Genomic DNA, 21,458 nt, shown 5'->3' on the forward strand with positions numbered 1-21,458 from the left:
AAAGTGAATAACCTCACATTTCCCATATTATATTCCATCTGCAACCTTCTTGCCCACTCACTTAACCTGTCTATATCCCTTTGCAGACTCTTTGTGTCCTCCTCACAGCTTACTTTCCCACCTAGCTTTGTATCATCAGCAAACTTGGATACATTACTCTCGGTCCCTTCATCTAAGTCATTAATATAGATTGTAAATACTTGAGGCCCAAGCACCGATCCTTGCGGCACCCACTAGTTACAGCCTGCCAACCTGAGAATGACCCGTTTATCCCTACTCTCTGTTTTCTGTGCGTTAACCAATCCTCTATCCATTCTAATATATTACCCACAACCCCATGAGCCCTTATCTTACGTAACAACCTTTTATGTGACACCTTATCGAATGCCTTTTGAATATCCAAATATTCTACATCGACTGATTCCCCTTTATCTACCCTGCTAGTTACATCCTCAAAAAACTTTAATAAATTTGTCAAACACGATTTCCCTTTCATAAAACCATGTTGACTCTGCCTAATCATATTATGATGTTCTAAGTGCCCTGTTACCACTTCCTTAATAATGGATTCCAGCATTTTCCCAAAGACTGATGTCAGGCTTACTGGCCTGTAGTTCCCTGTTTTCTCTCTCCCTCTTTTCTTGAATAGCGGGGTTACATTTGCTACCTTCCAATCTCCTGGGACCGCTCTAGAATCTAGGGAATTCTGGAAGATCATAACCAATGCATCCACTATCTCTGCAGCCTCCTCTTTTAGAACCCTAGGATGTAGGCCATCAGGCCCAGGGAACTTGTCAGCTTTTATTCCAATTAGTTTCTCAAGTACTTTTTCTCTACTGATATTAATTACTTTAAGTTCCTCACTCATTAGCCCCTTGGTTCGCCATTATTTTTGGTCTGCTTTTTGTGTCTTCTACTGTGAAGACAGATACAAAATATTTATTTAACGTCTCTGCCATTTCCTGATTCCCCATTATAATTTCTCCTGCCTCAGCCTTTAAGGGACCAATGTTTACTTTTGCTACTCTCTTCCTTTTTACAAACTTGTAGAAATTCTTACAATTCATTTTTATATTTCTTGCTAATTTACTTTCATAGTCTATTTTCTCCTGTTTCATCAATTTTTTGGTTGTCCTTTGCTGGTTTCTAATACTCTTCCAATCCTCAGGCTTACTACTCTTCTTGGCAAAATTATAGGCCTCTTCTTTTAATCTAATACTATCCTTACCTTCTTTAGTTAGCCACGGATGGATCACTTTTCCTGTGGAGATTTTATTTCTCAATGGAATGTGTATTTGTTGAGAATATTGAAATATTTCTTCAAATGTTTGCCATTGCTTATCAACTGGTATACCCTTTAATCTAATTTCCCAATATACCTTAGCCAGCTTGTCCCTCATACCTATGTAATTGGTTTTGTTTATGTTTAAGACTCCAGTTTCTGATTTAAGTACTCTCAAACTCAGTGTGAAATTCTATCATGTTATGATCACTCTTCCGCAGAGGATCCTTTACTGTGAGATTATTAATTAACCCTGTCTCATTACACAATACAAGATCTAAAATAGTCTGTTCCCTGGTTGGTTCAATGACGTATTGCTCTAGGAAACTGTCTCGAATGTATTCCATGAACTCGTCCTCCAGATTACTTTTGCCAATTTGATTTGCCCAGTCTATATGAAGATTAAAGTTCCCCATGATTACTGCATTACCTTTGTTACAAGCTCCTATTATTTCATGATTAATACTCTGTCCAAGGGTATAGCTACTATTAGGGGATCTATAAACTACTCCCACCAGTGTTTTCTGCCCCTTGTTATTTCTTATTTCCACCCATACTGATTCTAATTTCTGATCTTCCGAGCCAAGATCCTTTCTCACCACTGTCCTTATGTCATCCTTTATTATTAGGGCTACACCCCTCCTTTTCCATTCTGCCTGTCTTTTCTAAACGTCACGTACCCTGGAATATTTAGTTCCCAACCTCGGACACTTTGCAACCATGTCTCTGTAATGAATTTTAGATCAAACCCATTTATCACTATTTGTGTAACTAATTCGTCTATCTTGTTACGAATGCTCCGTGCATTCAGATAAACAGCTTTTAATTTTGACTTTTTACCATTTTTCCTGCTTTGACCTTATTTGCTGATGCACTATTATTGGTAAGCTCTCTGTCTCTTCTTGCCACACTCTGCTTATCTTTACCTAAATCGCTACACTGTTCTGTTGCCTTGACTTTTCTCATTAGATTTCTAAATTTCCCTTCACCTGACACCTCCCGCCCCCTTTTTAGTTTAAAGCCCAATCTACAGCCCCAGTTATTCGATTTGCCAGGCCGCTGGTTCGAGCCCGGTTTAAGTGCAGCCTGTCTCAACGGAACAGCTCCCTCTCTCCCCAGTACTGGTGTTGGTGCGCCATGAATCAAAACCCTGTCTCCCATACCACTCTTTGAGCCATGCATTTAACTCTCTGATCTGTTTGTCCCTATGCCAATTTGCGCGTGGCTCAGGTAGTAATCCAGAGAATATTACCTTTGAGGTTCTGCTTTTTAATTTAGACCCTCGAGCTCCCTCAGCAGAACCTCATTCCTAGTTCTACCTATGTCGTTGGTTCCTACGTAGACCACGACTACTGGGTCCTCCTCCTCAAGCTTCAACTTCTTTTCCAGGCGCGAGGAGATATCCTTAACCCTGGTATCGGGCAGGCAACACAGCCTTCGGGACTCTCAGCCGCAGCTGCAGAGAACAGTGTCTATTCCCCTGTCTGTACTATCTCCTACCACCAGCACATTCCTTTTTACTGCCCCCCCCCCCCCCACTTGAATGGCCCCCTGCACCACAATGCTGTGGTCATTTGCCCATCCTCCCTGCAGTCTTTGCTCTCATCCTACAGGTAGCAAGTACCTTGTACAAGGGCAAGGGCTGTGACTCCTCCAGTACGACATCCTGAGTCCCCATACCTGCCTGACTCGCAGTCACACCCTCCTGTCTCTGACCACTGAACGAATCTAAACTACTACCTAATCTAAGTGGCGTGACTGCCTCCTGGACCAATGTGTCCAGCAAACTCTTTCCCGCCCTGATGAATTGCAATGTCTGCAGCTCAGACTCCAGCTCAACAACTCTGAGCTGAAGTTCCTCGAGTTGCAGACACTTACAGCAGATGTGAATGCCTGGGATCATGCTGCTCTCCACAAACTCCCAAATACAGCATTTACAACACACCATTTGCCCTGCCACCTATACGTAAACTTGTTTCATTTATTTACTTTATTAGAGTTTTTATATACTTGCTATTCTTAGTTTTATTAACTAACAAGGTGATCTACTTTAAGTGAAAGATTTAAGCTCTTAGTTCAACCGATTACCCAAAACAGTAATATTCACCAACCAATGGACCTACCTGCTGTCCTGCGACATCACTCTTTGATTTATGTTTTGTTTTTTCATTTCACCGAATATACTTCAGAGCCCCCGACTCCCGCTCTTTATATCATCGATTGGAGCCCCCGACTCCCGCTCTTTATTTCACCGATTGGAGCCCCCGACTCCCGCTCTTTATTTCACCGATTGGAGCCCCCGACTCCCGCTCTTTATATCATCGATTGGAGCCCCCGACTCCCGCTCTTTATTTCACCGATTGGAGCCCCCGACTCCCGCTCTTTATATCACCGATTGAAGCCCCCGACTCCTGCTCTTTATATCACCGATTGGAGCCCCCGACTCCCGCTCTTTATTTCACCGATTGGAGCCCCCGACTCCCGCTCTTCATTTCACCAATTGGAGCCCCCAACTCCTGCTCTTTATTTCACCAATTGGAACACCCGACTCCTGCTCTTTATATCACCGATTGGAGCCCCCGACTCCCACCCTTCATATCATCGATTGGAGCCCCCGACTCCCACTCTTTATATCACCGATTGCGAGCTCCGACTCCCACTCTTTATATCATCGATTGGAGCCCCCGACTCCCGCTCTTTATTTCACCGATTGGAGCCCCCGACTCCCGCTCTTTATTTCACCGATTGGAGCCCCCGACTCCCGCTCTTTATATCATCGATTGGAGCCCCCGACTCCCGCTCTTTATTTCACCGATTGGAGCCCCCGACTCCCGCTCTTTATATCACCGATTGAAGCCCCCGACTCCTGCTCTTTATATCACCGATTGGAGCCCCCGACTCCCGCTCTTTATTTCACCGATTGGAGCCCCCGACTCCCGCTCTTCATTTCACCAATTGGAGCCCCCAACTCCTGCTCTTTATTTCACCAATTGGAACACCCGACTCCTGCTCTTTATATCACCGATTGGAGCCTCCGACTCCCGCTCTTCATATCACCGATTGGAGCCCCCGACTCCCACCCTTCATATCATCGATTGGAGCCCCCGACTCCCACTCTTTATATCACCGATTGCGAGCTCCGACTCCCACTCTTTATATCATCGATTGGAGCCCCCGACTCCCACTCTTTATATCATCGATTGGAGCCCCCGACTCCCACTCTTTATATCATCGATTGGAGCCCCCGACTCCCACTCTTTATATCACCGATTGGAGCCCCCGACTCCCACTCTTTACATCACCGATTGGAGCCTCCGACTCCCACTCTGTATATCACCGATTGGGGCCCCCGACTCCCACTCTTTATATCATCGATTGGAGCCCCCGACTCCCACTCTTTATATCATCGATTGGAGCCCCCGACTCCCACTCTTTATATCACCGATTGGAGCCCCCGACTCCCACTCTTTACATCACCGATTGGAGCCCCCGACTCCCACTCTTTACATCACCGATTGGAGCCTCCGACTCCCACTCTGTATATCACCGATTGGGGCCCCCGACTCCCACTCTTTATATCATCGATTGGAGCCCCCGACTCCCACTCTTTATATCATCGATTGGAGCCCCCGACTCCCGCTCTTTATTTCACCGATTGGAGCCCCCGACTCCCGCTCTTCATTTCACCAATTGGAGCCCCCAACTCCTGCTCTTTATTTCACCAATTGGAACACCCGACTCCTGCTCTTTATATCACCGATTGGAGCCTCCGACTCCCGCTCTTCATATCACAGATTGGAGCCCCCGACTCCCGCTCTTCATATCACCGATTGGAGCCCCCGACTCCCACCCTTCATATCATCGATTGGAGCCCCCGACTCCCACTCTTTATATCACCGATTGCGAGCTCCGACTCCCACTCTTTATATCATCGATTGGAGCCCCCGACTCCCACTCTTTATATCATCGATTGGAGCCCCCGACTCCCACTCTTTATATCATCGATTGGAGCCCCCGACTCCCACTCTTTATATCACCGATTGGAGCCCCCGACTCCCACTCTTTACATCACCGATTGGAGCCTCCGACTCCCACTCTGTATATCACCGATTGGGGCCCCCGACTCCCACTCTTTATATCATCGATTGGAGCCCCCGACTCCCACTCTTTATATCATCGATTGGAGCCCCCGACTCCCACTCTTTATATCACCGATTGGAGCCCCCGACTCCCACTCTTTACATCACCGATTGGAGCCTCCGACTCCCACTCTTTATATCACCGATTGGAGCCCCCGACTCCCACTCTTTACATCACCGATTGGAGCCTCCGACTCCCACTCTTTACATCACCGATTGGAGCCTCCGACTCCCACTCTTTACATCACCGATTGGAGCCTCCGACTCCCACTCTTTATATCACCGATTGGAGCCCCCGACTCCCACTCTTTACATCACCGATTGGAGCCCCCGACTCCCACTCTTTACATCACCGATTGGAGCCTCCGACTCCCACTCTGTATATCACCGATTGGGGCCCCCGACTCCCACTCTTTATATCATCGATTGAAGCCCCCGACTCCCACTCTTTATATCACCGATTGGAGCCCCCGACTCCCACTCCTAATATCATCGATTGAAGCCCCCGACTCCCGCTCTTCATATCACCAATTGGAGCCCCCGACTCCCGCTCTTCATTTCACCAATTGGAGCCCCCGACTCCCGCTCTTCATATCACCAATTGGAGCCCCCGACTCCCACTCTTTATATCACCAATTGGAGCCCCCGACTCCCACTCTTTATATCACCAATTGGAGCCCCCGACTCCCGCTCTTTATATCACCAATTGGAGCCCCCGACTCCCGCTCTTTATATCACCGATTGGGGGCTCGAACTCCCACTCTTTATATCACCGATTGGAGCCCCCGACTCCCACTCTTTATATCACCGATTGGAGCCTCCGACTCCCACTCTTTATATCACCGATTGGGGGCTCGAACTCCCACTCTTTATATCACCGATTGGAGCCCCCGACTCCCACTCTTTATATCACCGATTGGAGCCCCCGACTCCCACTCTTTATATCACCGATTGGAGCCTCCGACTCTCACTCTTTATATCACCGATTGGAGCCTCCGACTCTCACTCTTTATATCACCGATTGGAGCCTCCGACTCTCACTCTTTATATCACCGATTGGAGCCTCCGACTCTCACTCTTTATATCACCGATTGGAGCCTCCGACTCTCACTCTTTATATCACCGATTGGAGCCTCCGACTCTCACTCTTTATATCATCGATTGGAGCCTCCGACTCCCGCTCTTTATATCACCGATTGGAGCCTCCCACTCCCACTCGTTTTATCACCAAATGGAGCCTCCGACTCCCACTCTTTATATCACCGATTGGAGCCTCCCACTCCCACTCTTTTTATCACCAAATGGAGCCTCCGACTCCCACTCTTTATATCACCGATTGGAGCCTCCCACTCCCACTCTTTTTATCACCGATTGGAGCCTCCGACTCCCACTCTTTATATCACCGATTGGAGCCTCCGACTCCCACTCTTTATATCACCGATTGGAGCCCACGACTCTTGCTCTTTATATCATCGATTGGAGCCCCCGACTCCCACTTTTTATATCACCGATTGGAGCCTCCGACTCCCACTCTTCTTATCACCGATTGGGGCCTCTGACTCCCACTCTTTGGGCTTGATGTTACCAGGGCTGCGGGTTTGCGGCGGGGTGGCTATCGGGCGCGTGGCTAACGCGCCTGGTGAAATTAGTCAGCCACCTGCGCGATCGCAGCCCAATTGGATCCACTTACCTAGTCCTCCGGGTTCCCCACTGCTGATCTGCGCGTCGGGCGGGCTGCGCATGCGCAGTAAGATCTGTCATCTGGAGGAGCTGTATTTAAAGGGGCAGTCCTCCACTGACAGATGCTGCAACAAATAGAAAAAATTACAGCATGGAGCAGCCCAGGGGGAAGGCTGCTCCCAGTTTAATGATGCCTCACTCCTGGTATCAATACACAGGGTGAGGAGGGGGAGGACAGAGATTTTCCCCCCTGCGGGTGGGAGGAAGTGCCTGCCTCTGCCACCAGGAAGGCCTGACTCGAGGTGGCAGAGGAGGTCACCTGCGCCACCAATATATCGCCCACCTGCATACAATGCAGGAGGCGCTTCAATGACCTCAGTCGGTCAGCCAAAGTGAGTACACTTACTCTTTCCCCTACACTCCGTCTGCCACATCACCGCCCCCACCCCACATCTCCTTCTGCACTGCCAACACTACTCTGTCACATCACCCCTCATACCCACTCAAACCTCATCCTCATCTTACCTGCACTTACTCACCTCGCCAGTACTCATCCCGCCACTACCACTCAACCCAATCCTCATACAATCTCATGGCTCTATCTCATACTCACCCTCTCGTGCATCTCTTTCACAGTCAGCCTCACTCAACCTGCCACTACCTGTGCTGCAGCCACAGGGCATGCATCAAGATGTGCAGTAGGCAGCGTAAGGCAAACGTGTCGTGAGCATGAAGGGGATGCACAAGGGTGTTTGAGGGTTTGTCATGGTTGTTACTTATATTGAATTTCTGACCAAATCACATCACATATTATATTGGCACCACTACTGCCATGTCTTTGCAAATCTTGTCTGGTTTGTGCAATGATGCCCTTTCCTGAGGATCAGTATGAAGACCCACAACTGATGCCACCCATTGTGTCACTGCAGAGTGGGTGTAGGTGTATTTGCAGGGCTCTTTTGTGCAGACGGCTGAGAGATGTCGGCGATGTCCCCGGTGGCACCCTGGAAGGATGTGGAGGAGAAGTTGTTGAGGGCAGTGGTGACTTTGACAGCGACAGGTAAGAAGATGGTGCTCGGGCCAGCCGGGAGCAGCTCGGCATGAAGGAGGCTGCAGATGTCCACGACTACATGTCGAGTGACTCTGAGCCTCCGTGTGCACTGCTGCTCAGAGAGGTCCAGGAAGCTGAGCCTCGGTCTGTGGACCCTGTGGCGAGGGTAGTGCCCTCTGCGACGCATCTCTCTGCGGTTGCCCTCCCTCCTGCTGTACAGGTGGATGTGTCACAGCACTCTGTTGTGGAGCTCCACGTGTCAGAGGTGGACGGCGTGGATGGCGAGGCTGGTGATGCTGTTCGCCCTCCGAGGAGGTCATGACTGCAGCTACGGCGGCCCCCATCCGGAAGATGTACATCTGAGGGGGTCCACAAGGTAGGTATATGTCTCTGGACCCCGGGGTAAGTGTGCAAGTTGGTGACTTTGATTGTCAGGAGGAGGGTGGTGGAGACCAAACTTTGTCCCAGGTGACAGAGTGGCCTTCTGCAATGAGTGAGGGTCTCCCCCCACCACCTGTCAAATGGACCTTTGCAGCTGCCACAGGCTGATGGCTGCAACAGGTCCATTTGAACTGGGAGTGTTTCCCCCAGTGTGGGAAACAGTCCCAGTTTGCTATAAAATCCCACCCTTCCTCACATAATCCCTTAATCAGGTCAGTTAGTGACCTGAACAAGCAAAATAAATACCTTCAAGTGGAACCCCGCTGGCTTTAATTGCCTGTGGGATTCCCACCAGCGGGGGCTGCGCGCACACACCGATGCGTCAGTGGGAAACCCAGAAGTGCGCGGGTTGGAGCCGGGCTCCCGACCCGCTCCGGGATTCTCCGATTTTCGGAGTCCCCCCGCCAGGAACGCACCCGATAGCGGGTGCTAAAATGATGCCCTTTATGTCACCGATTGGGGCCTCCGACTCCCCCTCTTTATATCACCGATTGGAGCCTCTGACTCCCACTCTTTATATCACCGATTGGAGCCTCCGACTCTCACTCTTTATATCGCCGATTGGAGCCTCCGACTCCCACTCTTTATATCATCGATTGGAGCCTCCGACTCCCACTCTTTATATCATCGATTGGAGCCTCCGACTCCCACTCTTTATTTCACCGATTGGAGCCTCTGACTCCCACTCTTTATATCACCGATTGGAGCCTCCGACTCTCACTCTTTATATCGCCGATTGGAGCCTCCGACTCCCACTCTTTATATCATCGATTGGAGCCTCCGACTCTCACTCTTTATATCACCGATTGGGGCCTCCGACTCCCACTCTTTATATCACCGATTGGAGCCTCCGACTCCCACTCTTTATATCACCGATTGGAGCCTCCGACTCTCACTCTTTATATCACCGATTGGAGCCCCCGACTCCCACTCTTTATATCACTGATTGGGGCCTCCGACTCCCACTCTTTATATCACCGATTGGAGCCCCCGACTCCCACTCTTTATATCACCGATTGGAGCCTCCGACTCCCACTCTTTATATCACCGATTGGAGCCTCCGACTCTCACTCTTTATATCACCGATTGGAGCCCCCGACTCCCACTCTTTATATCACCGATTGGAGCCCCCGACTCCCACTCTTTATATCACAGATTGGGGCCTCCGACTCCCGCTCTTTATATCACCGATTGGAGCCCCCGACTCTCACTCTTTATATCGCCGATTGGAGCCTCCAACTCTCACTCTTTATATCGCCGATTGGAGCCTCCAACTCTCACTCTTTGGGGTCAATTTTCGGATGGGTGAGTGGGTGCGTTCGCGGCGGGGGGCTCCTAAAATTGGGGATTCCTGGAGCGGGTCCGGAGCCTGGCTCCAAACCACCCACTTCCGGGCTCCCCAATGACGTGAATCGGTGCGCATGCAGCCCCCGCATGCAGGCCTCCCACCGTCAATCAAAGCCGGTGGGATCCCACTTAAGATCATTATCTGGGTACTTGAGGTCATTTACAGACCTCATTGGTTGGAGATTTTAGGAGGATTCGGATTTTGGACTACCCAGAGCGTGTTTCCCATGCTGGGGTAAACACTGCCTGTTAAAACAGACGTGTTGCAGCCAGCAGCCAGTGGCAGCTGCAAAGGTCCATTTAACAGGTGCGGAGTAAACCCTCATTCATTGCAGCAGGGCACTCTGTCACCTCAGACAAAGTTTTGCCTGCCACACCGTTGTCTCCACACTCCAAATTATTAAATCATACCCTAAACTCTGCTGTCCAAACACATTTACCCACTGTGTGGACCCCCTCACACTCTCACTATCAGGATCGGGGGGGGTGGTCCATTGCTGCATTCATCACTCCATTTGGAGGACGAGCAACATCACCAGCCTCGCCAGGCATGTCGTCCACCTCCGCCACGTGGAGCTACACAACGCAGTGCTGTGCAACAGGCACCTGCACAAAGTAGTCGTGCAACTACACATACACCCACTGAAGGGTGACCCAATGGGTGGCATCAAGGGTGATCATGGAGAACCTCATGAAAGGGCATTATTGCACAAGCCAGTCAAGAATGGCCAAGACGTGGCAGTAGTGGTGACAATATAATATGTAATATGAGTTGATCAGAAATCAAATACAAGTAAAAACCATGACAAACCCTCAAACACCCTTGAGCATCCCCATCATGCTCACGACACGTTTGCCTTATGCTTCCTACTACACATACGTGATGCATGCCCTGTGGCTGCAGCACAGATAATGGCAGGTTGGGTGAGGCTGACCGTGAAAGAGATGCATCAGAGGGTGAGTATGAGATAGAGCCATGAGATTGAATGAGGATTGGGTTGAGTGGTAGTGGTGGGATGAGTACTGGCGAGGTGAGTAAGTGCAGGTAAGATGAGGATGAGCTTTGAGTGGGTGTAATGAGTGATGTGATAGAGTAGTGTTAGCAGTGCAGAAGGAGATGTGGGGTGGGAGCGGTGATGTGGCAGACGGAGTGTAGGGGAATGAGTAAGTGTACTCACTTCGGCTGACCTACTTTGATCATTGAAGTGCCTCCTGCACTGTATGCAGGTGGGCGATATGTTGGTGGTGCAGGTGACCTCCTCTGCCACCTCGAGCCAGGCCTTCGTGGTGGCAGAGGCAGGCCACTTCCTCCCGTCCGCCGGGGAGAAGATCTCTGTCCTCCCCCTCCTCCTCACCCCATCCAGTAAGACCTGGAGTGAAGTATCATTAAACCTGGGAGCAGCCTTCGCCATGGGCTGCTCCATGCTGTAATGTTGGTTCCTTTCTGCAGCATCAGTCAGTGGAGGACTGCCCCTTTAAATAGGGCTCCTCCAGCTGGCAGCCTATGATACGGGTGTGCAGTCCGCCCGCTGCGCAGCTTTCCAGCACGAAACCCGGAAGCCAAGGTAAGTGGCTTCAATTTACTTACGATCGCGTGGGGAACCCACCGATTTTACTGGGTGGGTTACCCACGTGCCCAGTCGACCCCCCACTGGCAACCCTCCTAATATCGGGCCCTTTATATCTCCCACTTTTTTTATCTCTGACTCGGGTGTCCGACTCGATGGGTCGAACGGCCTCCTTCTGTGTTTTAACCATTCTATGATTCTAACTCCGTACAGTTACACAGTGAGTAACCCTTACCCTGCTAAATAATCAGGAACTCTGTACAGTTACACAGTGAGTAACCCTTACCCTGCTAAATAATCAGGAACTCTGTACAGTTACACAGTGAGTAACCCTTACCCTGCTAAATAATCAGGAACTCTGTACAGTTACATAGTGAGTAACCCTTGCTCTGCTGAATAATCAGGAACTCTGCACATTTTCATGGTGAGTAACCCCTACCCTGCTGATAAAACAGTAACTGTGTACAGTTACACAGTGAGTATCCCTTAATCTCCTGAATATTCAGGAACTCCATACAGTTACACAGTGAGTAACCCCATCTCTCCTGAATACTCAGGAACTCTGTACAGTTACACAGTGAGTAACCCCATCTCTCTTGAATACTCAGGAACTCTGTACAGTTACACAGTGAGTAACCCTTACCCTGCTGAATAAACAGGGACTCCGTACAGTTATACAGTGAGTAACCATTATCCTGCTGAATAAACAGGTACTCTGTATAGTTACACAGTGAGTAAGCCTTACTCTCCTGAATACTCAAGAACTCCATACAGCTACACAGTCAGTAACCCTTACCTACAGCCTTACAACCCTCAGATTTCTGCGTTCATCCAATTCTTGCCTCTTGCGCATCCCCAATTTTAATCGCTCCACCATTGGCGGACATGCCTTCAGCTGCCTTGGCCTAAGCTCTGGAATTCCCTCCCTAAATCTCTCTGCCTCTCTACCTTTCTCCTCCTTTAAGAAGCTCCTTAAAACCTACCTCTTTGATGAAGCTTTTGGCCACCTGTCCTAATATCTCCTTATGTGGCTCAGAGTCAGCGCCTTGCGACGTTTTACAACATTAAAGGCTCTATATAAATGAAAGTTGTTGTTTTTGAATACTCAGGAACTCCGTTCAGTTACACAATGAGCAACCATTATCCTGCTGAATAAACAGAAATTCTGTACAGTTACACAGTGAGTAACGCTAACTCTCCTGTATACTGAGGAACTCCGTGCAGTTACGCATTGAATAACCCTTACCCTGATTAATAATCAGGTTCCCTGTACAGTTACACAGTGACTAATCCCTGCACTGCTGAATAATCAGGAACTCTGCACTGTTAGACAGTAAGTAACCATTACCAAGATGAAAAATCAGCAACACTGAACGGTTACACAGTGAGTAACCCTTACAGTGCTGAATTAACAGGAACTGTGTACAGTCACACACTGAGTAACCGTAACCCTACCAAATAATAGGAACTCTCTACAGTTACACGGTGAGTTACCCTTACTCTCCTGAATACTCAGGAACTCCATACAGTTACATATTGAATAACACTTACCCTGATTAATAATCAGGTTCCCTGTACAGTTACACAGTGAGTAACCCTTACCCTGCTGAATAAACAGGAACTCTGTATAGTTACACAGTGAGGAAACCATAATCCTGCTAAATAATCTGGAATTCTCTACAGTTACATTGTGAGCAACTGTTAACCTGCTGAATAATCAGGATCTCTGTTCAGTTACACAGTAAGTAACCTTCTGCTACTGAATAATCAGGAACTCTTTATACTTACACCTTAAGTAACCCTTCTCCTGCTGAATAATCAGGAATTCCGTACAGTTACACAGTTAATAACCCTTACCCTGCTGAATAATCAGCTACTCTATACAGTTACACAGTGAGTACTCCTTACCCTGCTGAATTAACAAGAATTCTGTACAACAGCACAGTGAGCAATCCTTAAGCTGCTGAATAATCAGGATGTCTGTAGAGTTATACAGTAAGTAACCCTTTCCCTGCTGAATAATCAGGAACTCTATACAGTTACACATTGAGTAACCCAGACCCTGCTTAATAATCGGAAACTCAGCACAGTAACACAGTGAGTAACACTTGCCCTGCTGAGTAATCAGGATCCTTGTACAGTAACACAGTGAGTAACTCTTACCCTGCTGAGTAATCAGGAAGTCGGTACAGTTCCAGTCTGAGTCACCCTTACTCACCTGAATACTCAGGAACTCAGTACAGTTACACAGTGAGTAACCCTTGCACTATTGAATAATCAGATTCCCTGTACAGTTACACAGTGAATAATCCTTGTCGTGCTGAATAAACAGGATCTCTGTTCAGTTCCACAGTGACTAACCATTATCCTGCTAAATAATCAGGAACTCTCTAGTTACATTGTGAGCAACTGTTAACCTGCTGAATAAACAGGAACTCTGTTCACTTACACAGTAAGTAACCCTTGTTCTACTGACTAATCAGGAACTCTGTACACTTACACCTTAAATAACTCTTGTCCTGCTGAATAATCAGGAACACCGTACAATTACACAGTTAATAACCCTTACCTTACTGAATTAACAGGAACTCTGCACAATTACAAAGTGAGTAACCCTTATCCTGCTGTATAATCAGGAACTCTGTACAGTTATACAGTGAGCAAGCCTTTCCCCGCTGAATGTTCAGGAACTCTGTACAGTCTCACAGTAAGTAACTCTTACTCTGCTGAATAATAAGGAAATCTATAAAGTTACGCAGTGAGTAGACCTTACCCTACTGAATAATCAGGAACTCTGTCCAGTTACACATTGAGTAAACCTTGCCTTCTGGAATACTCAGGAACTCCATAAAGTTACATAATGAGTAACCTTTACCCTGCTGAATAATCGGGATCCCTGTACAGTTCCACAGTGAGTAACTCTTACCCTGCTGAATAATCAGGAACTCTGTACAGTTACATTGTGAGCAAACGTTAACCTGCTGAATAAACAGGAAATCTGTTCAGTTACACAGTAAGTAACCCTTGTGCAACTGATAATCAGGAACTCCGTTAAGTTACACAGTGAGAAATCCGTACTCTCCTGAATACTCAGGAACTCCGTACAATTACACAGTGAGAATCCATACTCTGCTGAATACTCAGGAACTCCGTACAATTACACAGTGAGAATCCATACTCTGCTGAATACTCAGGAACTCCGTACAATTACACAGTGAGAATCCATACTCTGCTGAATACTCAGGAACTCCGTAGAGTTACACATAGAATAACCCTCACCCTGAGTAATAATCAGGTTCCTGTACAGTTACACAGTGAGTAACCCTCTCACTGCTGAATAATCAGGTTCCCTGTATACTTACATGGTGAGTAACCGTTACACTGCTGAATTAACAGGAACTTCATAAAGTTACACAGTGTGTAACCATTCTCCCTTCCCCAGAGAGCGGTGGAGGCAGGGTCATTGAATATCTTTAAGGCCGAGTTAGATAGATTCCTGATTAACAAGGGAGTCAAAGGTTATAGTAGGTAGACAGGGAAGTAGGGTTGAGGTCACAATCAGATCAGCCATGATGTTATCAAATGGCACAGCAGGCTCGAGGGGCCGAATTGCCTACTCCTGCTCTTAATTTCGTATGATCGTATACTGAATAATCAGGAACTCTGTAGAGTTCCACAGTGAGTAACCATTATCCTGCTGAATAATCAGGATCTCTGTTCAGTTACACCGTGAGTAACCCTTGTGCAACTGATAATCAGGAACTCCGTTGAGTTACACAGTGAGTAACCCTTACCCTGCTGAATAAATAGGAATTCTGTACAGTTACAGGGTGAGTAAACCTTACCCTGCTGAATAATTTGGAACTCTGTACAGTTACACAGTGAGTAACACTTGTGCTCCTGAATACTCAGGAATTCCGTTAAGTTACATAGTGAGTAACCTTCACCCTGCTCAATAATCAGGAACTCCGTACAGTTACAGGGTGAGTAACTCTTACCCTGCTGAAAAATCAGGATTTCCATATAGTTACGGGGTGAGCAAGACTTTCCCTGCTGAAAAATCAGGAACTCCGTGCAGTTACAGCGTGAGCAGGTCTTTCCCTGCTGAATAAACAGGAACTCTGTGCAGTTGCGCATTGAGTAACCCTTACCCTGATTAATAATTAGGTTCCCCGTACAGATTCACAGTGAGTAACCCTTATCCTGCTGAATAGTCAGGAACTCTGTACAGTTACACAGTGAGTAACTCTCATCCTGCTAAATAAATAGGAACTCTGGACAGTTACCTTGTGAGTAACCCTTACCCCGCTGAATAATCATGATCTCTGTTCAGTTACACTGTAAATAACCCTTATCCTGCTCAATAATCAGGAACTCTGTACAGTTACAAAATGAATAACCCTTACCCTGCTGAATTAACAGGAACTCTGTACAGCCACACAGCGAGCAATCCTTACACTGCTGAATTATAAGGATCTCTGTACAGTTACGCAGCCAATAGCCCTTGTCCCGCTGAATAATCAGGAACTCTGTACAGTTACACAGTAAGTAATCCTTGTCCTGCTGAATAATCAGCTACTCTGTACAGCAACATAGTGAGTAACCCTTACCCTGCTGTATAATCAGGAATGCTGTAAAGTCACACAGTGAGTAACCCTTACCATGCTGAATAAACTGGAACTCTATAGTTGCACAGTTAGTAACCCTAACCCTGCTAAATAAATAGGAACTCTGTACATTTACACAGTGAGTAACCATTACCCTGTTGAATACTCAGGAACTCTGTACATTTACACATTATATAACCCTTACCCTGATTAATAATCAGGTTTCTTGTACAGTTACACAGTGAGCAACCCTTTCCCTGCTGAATATTCAGGAACTCTGTACAGTTACACATTGAATAACCCTTACCTTGATTAATAATCAGGTTCGCCATACAGTTACACCGTGCATAACACTTGCCCTGCTGAATAATCAGGGACTCAGTATAGTGACATGGTGAATAACCTTTGCCCTCCTGAATACTCAGGAACTCCGTAAAGTTACACAGTGAGTAACCCTTACCCTGCTGAATAAACAGGAACTCTGTACAGTTACACAACAACGACAACTTGCATTTATAAAGCACCTCTAATGTAGTAAAATGTCCCAAGGCGCTTCCCAGGAGCACTATCAAACAAAATTTCACACCGAGCCACATAAGGAGATATTAGGACAGATGACCAAAAGCTTGGTCAAAGAAGTAGGTTTTAAGGAGCATCTTAAAGGAGGAGAGAGAGGTGGAGAGGTTTAGGGAGGGAATTCCAGAGCTTAGGGCCTAGGCAGTTGAAGGCACGGCTGCCTATGGTAGAGCGATTAAAATCGGGGATGCACAAGAGGGAAGAATTGGAGGAGCGCCGAGATCTTGGATGGTTGTAGGGCTGGAGGAGGGTTACAAGAGATAGGGAGGGGTGAGGCCATGGAGCGATTTGAAAACAAAGATGAGAATTTTAAAATCGAGGCGTTCCTGGACCGGGAAACAATGTAGATCAGCGAGCACAGGGGTGATGGGAGAACGGGACTTGGTGCGAGTTAGGATATAGGCAGCAGGGTTTTGGATGAGCTCAAGTTTATGGAGGGTGGAAGATGGGAGGCCAGCCAGGAGACCATTGGAATAGTCGAGTCTGGAGGTACCAATGGCATGGATAAGGGTTTCAGCAGCAGATGAGCTGAGGCAGGGCGGAGACCGGCAATGTCACAGAGGTGGATGTAGGCGGACTTGGTGATGTAGCGGATATGGGGTCGGAAGCTAATCTCAGGGTCAAATGGGACACCAAGGTTTTGAACGGTCTGGATCAGCCTCAGACAATGGTCAGGGAGAGGGATGGAGTCGGTGGCTAGGGAACGGAGTTTGTGGCAGGGACTGAAGACAATGGGTTCGGTCTTCCCAATATTTAGTTGGAGGAGATTTTTGCTCATCCAGTACTGGATGTCGGACAAGCAGTGTGACAAATGAAAGACAGTGGAGGGGTTGAGGGAGGTGGTGGTGAGGTAGAGCTGGGTGTCATCAGCATACATGTGGAATCTGACATTGTGTTTTCGAATGATGTCGCAGAGGGGCAGCATGTAGATGAGAAATAGGAGGGGGCCAAGGATCGATTCTTGGGGGACTCCAGAGGTAACAGTGCGGGAGCAGGAGGAGAAGCCATTGCAGGTGATTCGCTGGCTATGACTGGATAGATAAGAGTGGAACCAGGCGAGCGCAATCCAACCCAGCTAGACGACGGAGGAGAGGCGTTGGAGGAGTATGGTCAATCGTGTCAAAGGCTGCAGACAGGTCGAGAAGGATGAGGAGAGATAGTTTACCACGGTCACAGTCACATAGGATGTCATTTTTGACTTTGATAAGAGCCGTTTCAGTACTGCAGCAGGGGCGGAAAACTGATTGGAGGGATACACAGTGAGTAACCCTTATCCTGCTGAATAATCAGGAACTCTGAACAGTTACAGGGTGAGCAACCCTTACCCTGCTGAATAAATAGGAACTCTGTACAGTTATGCAGGGAGTAACCCTTACCCTGCTGAATAATCAGGAACTCTGTACAGTTACAGGGTGAGCAACCCTTACCCTGCTGAATAAATAGGAACTCTGCACAGTTACACAGTGAGTAACCCTTACCCTGCTGAATAATCAGGAACTCTGCACAGTTACACAGTGAGTAACCCTTACCCTGCTGAATAATCAGGAACTCTGCACAGTTACACAGTGAGTAACCCTTACCCTGCTGAATAATCAGGAACTCTGCACAGTTACACAGTGAGTAACCCTTACCCTGCTGAATAATCAGGAACTCTGCACAGTTACACAGTGAGTAACCCTTACCCTGCTGAATAATCAGGAACTCTGCACAGTTACACAGTGAGTAACCCTTACCCTGCTGAATAATCAGGAACTCTGCACAGTTACACAGTGAGTATCTTTTACCCTGCTGAATAAACAAGGGGATAGAATTTCTTTCGCTGTTGTCCCAATCTCATGCATAACTTTGGCAGAAACCACAGAGAAGCATCATAAAGGGCTGAAGATACTACTGGAGATCAGGAGAACCTATGCCGTAATCCAACCCCAGGAACTCTGTACAGTTGGATAGGAAGCACCATGACCAATGCTTACAAATTGAAAGTGTGGTGCTCTCTAGAATTTCTGATCTGCAAAGCCAAAAATCATTGTTAGATCCTGAGTGCTTTATTTGGATGTAAGACAAAGGTGGTGGAATTCCAAACCGCTGTGAATTTTACAAAAAGGAACATTTTAGAACTGAAATGCCACACTGATACTGAGTGGGCACACAGCTGGTGACTGTTCAGTCTGTCTGATGAATCCCAATTAAGAGCATTTTCTAACATGCACAAGACAATAGGGCCCCTTTAATCCTGTCAGCTGGTTTTGCTTTGCCCACCGTTGTGACTGTGTACATTTAGCAGCTGCTACAGGAATATTCACATGCAAGCATCACAGCAGGACCCTCCAACTCTGTCAGATGGCAGCCTGAGCTTCCGATTGGGCCGAGCTAACCCTGCAAAGCCCACACACTCGGCCAAATACTACTAAAGGTGGCCGTGAGATATTTAGGTCTGCCAATCTGTGCCTAGTTACCATTTTATGCCTCACGCCTGGTTGGAGGTCAGTGCTGAGATATTTGAAGTGATCATTAATTCCCATCAGCCACTCAATTAAAATGATTGCTTTAGAATCTGACAGAGATTTGGGATGGCGGGGGTGTTGTGTGGGAAATGTGCCTCTATTCCCTGATTGTCCTGTGCAAAAACGGGAATACCTGCTTGCCAGCGAGATGCATGCTGCTTTCCTGCACGAAGGCTGCCTGGCACAAAAGATTGTGTTGCTGTGAGGGAGTGTCGTCATGCTGTGTACTTATGCTGCAGTTCAATGCAGATATACGCTTGGTTCATGTTCACTTTTATTCCCTCCCCACCACCCACCCCCAACCCCACCCGGGCCAAATTCAGACATGGAGTTGGGAGATTTGGGGGTTTGCAGGAGACAGGTGGGATCAGAGAAAAACTTTTTCTCCTCCACCTTCCTCCCTTGTGCAGGGTGCTGACTCGCACTAGGGTACAGGCCCATGGACACTGGTGGTTGGGGTACAGGCCCATGGACACTGGTGGTTGGGGTACAGGCCCATGGACACTGGTGGTTGGGGTACAGGCCCATGGACACTGGTGGTTGGGGTACAGGCCCATGGACACTGGTGGTTGGGGTACAGGCCCATGGACACTGGTGGTTGGGGTACAGGCCCATGGACACTAGTGGTTGGGGTAAAGGCCCATCGACTCTGGTAGTTGGGGTACAGGTCCATGGACACTGGCATTTAGGGTACAGGCCCATGGACACTGGCAGTTGGAGTACAGGCCCATGGACATTGGTGGTTAGGGTACAGGCCCATGAACACTGGCAGTTGGGGTACAGGCCCATGGACACTGGTGGTTAGGGTACAGGCCCATGGACACTGGTAGTTGGGGTACAGGCCCATGGACACTGGCAGTTGGGGTACAGGCCCATGGACACTGGCAGTTGGGGTACAGGCCCATGGACACTGGTAGTTGGGGTACAGGCCCATGGACACTGGCAGTTGGGGTACAGGCCCATGGACACTGGCAGTTGGGGTACAGGCCCATGGACACTGGTAGTTGGGGTACAGGCCCATGGACACTGGCAGTTGGGGTACAGGCCCATGGACACTGGCAGTTGGGGTACGGGTCCATGGACACTGGCAGTTGGGGTACGGGTCCATGGACACTGGTAGTTGGGGTACAGGCCCATGGACACTGGCAGTTGGGGTACAGGCCCATGGACACTGGCAGTTGGGGTACAGGCCCATGGACACTGGCAGTTGGGGTACAGGCCCATGGACACTGGCAGTTGGGGTACGGGTCCATGGACACTGGCAGTTGGGGTACAGGCCCATGGACACTGGCAGTTGGGGTACGGGTCCATGGACACTGGCAGTTGGGGTACAGGCCCATGGACACTGGTAGTTGGGGTACAGGCCCATGGACACTGGCAGTTGGGGTACAGGCCCATGGACACTGGCAGTTGGGGTACAGGCCCATGGACACTGGCAGTTGGGGTACAGGCCCATGGACACTGGCAGTTGGGGTACAGGCCCATGGACACTGGCAGTTGGGGTACAGGCCCATGGACACTGGCAGTTGGGGTACGGGTCCATGGACACCGCCAGTTCCCTGGTAACTTGTCCAAGTGGTTGTTTTACATGTGTGCGGCTAGACAGTGAAAGGCAGCTGGTTATTGAGCTGCAGGAGTATTTCAAATGAGCCCATCCCTGTCCTGGCCTGACATCCACATGTCATTTGATACATTCAGAAAAAGGAACTTCTAGGGCCACTGAGTCCACTTGGGAGTGGCTTGATCTTATCCCAGCTGAGATCAGCTCACTATGTGCAGGACATACATCAAATCTCAGCTCTTCTGGCTTGTGCAGCCCAACTATTGTTGGTTAAACTGCATGAGCAGTTTGGGAAGGTGGGGGAGGTAACTCCATATAATTTCAGCAAGAATGGGCAGTTCATACTGGCTTTCAGAAATGGGGGCGTAGTCAGGAGGGCATAAGCCATGCCACATCGTGGAAAGACTATATCGCCCTTCCCCTGCGGCAGCTAACTGTTAGGCAGTGCCACACCAACAGCACTGTCTCACTGCCTGTCTTCTGTTTTGACAGTCATTCGTACCCATGCAGTTCGAGACACGTACAGCCAACGGCCTGGTCAAAGGTCACGCCTACTCTGTAACCAGCGTTGACGAGGTGAGGTTTAAAAACTGGGCATTAAGCAATTTGACTTGCAAATTAATGGAGCATAAGAGAGGCATAATATTACATAATAGTAACAAGGGACGAATTGCAGGGCGGATGCTGGGGTACTGGAAGTGA

The 21,458-nt window shown here is 48.4% G+C and overlaps 1 protein-coding gene across 1 annotated transcript in view; it reads left to right on the forward strand.

The window, feature by feature from the left end:
* Window positions 1-21,458, forward strand: part of capn3a (calpain 3a, (p94)) — a 214,451-nt gene that overhangs the window by 118,609 nt on the left and 74,384 nt on the right. Inside the window, exon 6 of the mRNA XM_067991181.1 lies at window positions 21,249-21,332. Coding sequence (XP_067847282.1) covers window positions 21,249-21,332 — 84 coding nt within the window. The remainder of the gene's footprint in view (window positions 1-21,248; window positions 21,333-21,458) is intronic.

This window comes from Heptranchias perlo, chromosome 10 (genome assembly GCF_035084215.1).
Source record: "Heptranchias perlo isolate sHepPer1 chromosome 10, sHepPer1.hap1, whole genome shotgun sequence".
Classification (NCBI taxonomy): Eukaryota; Metazoa; Chordata; class Chondrichthyes; order Hexanchiformes; family Hexanchidae; genus Heptranchias; species Heptranchias perlo.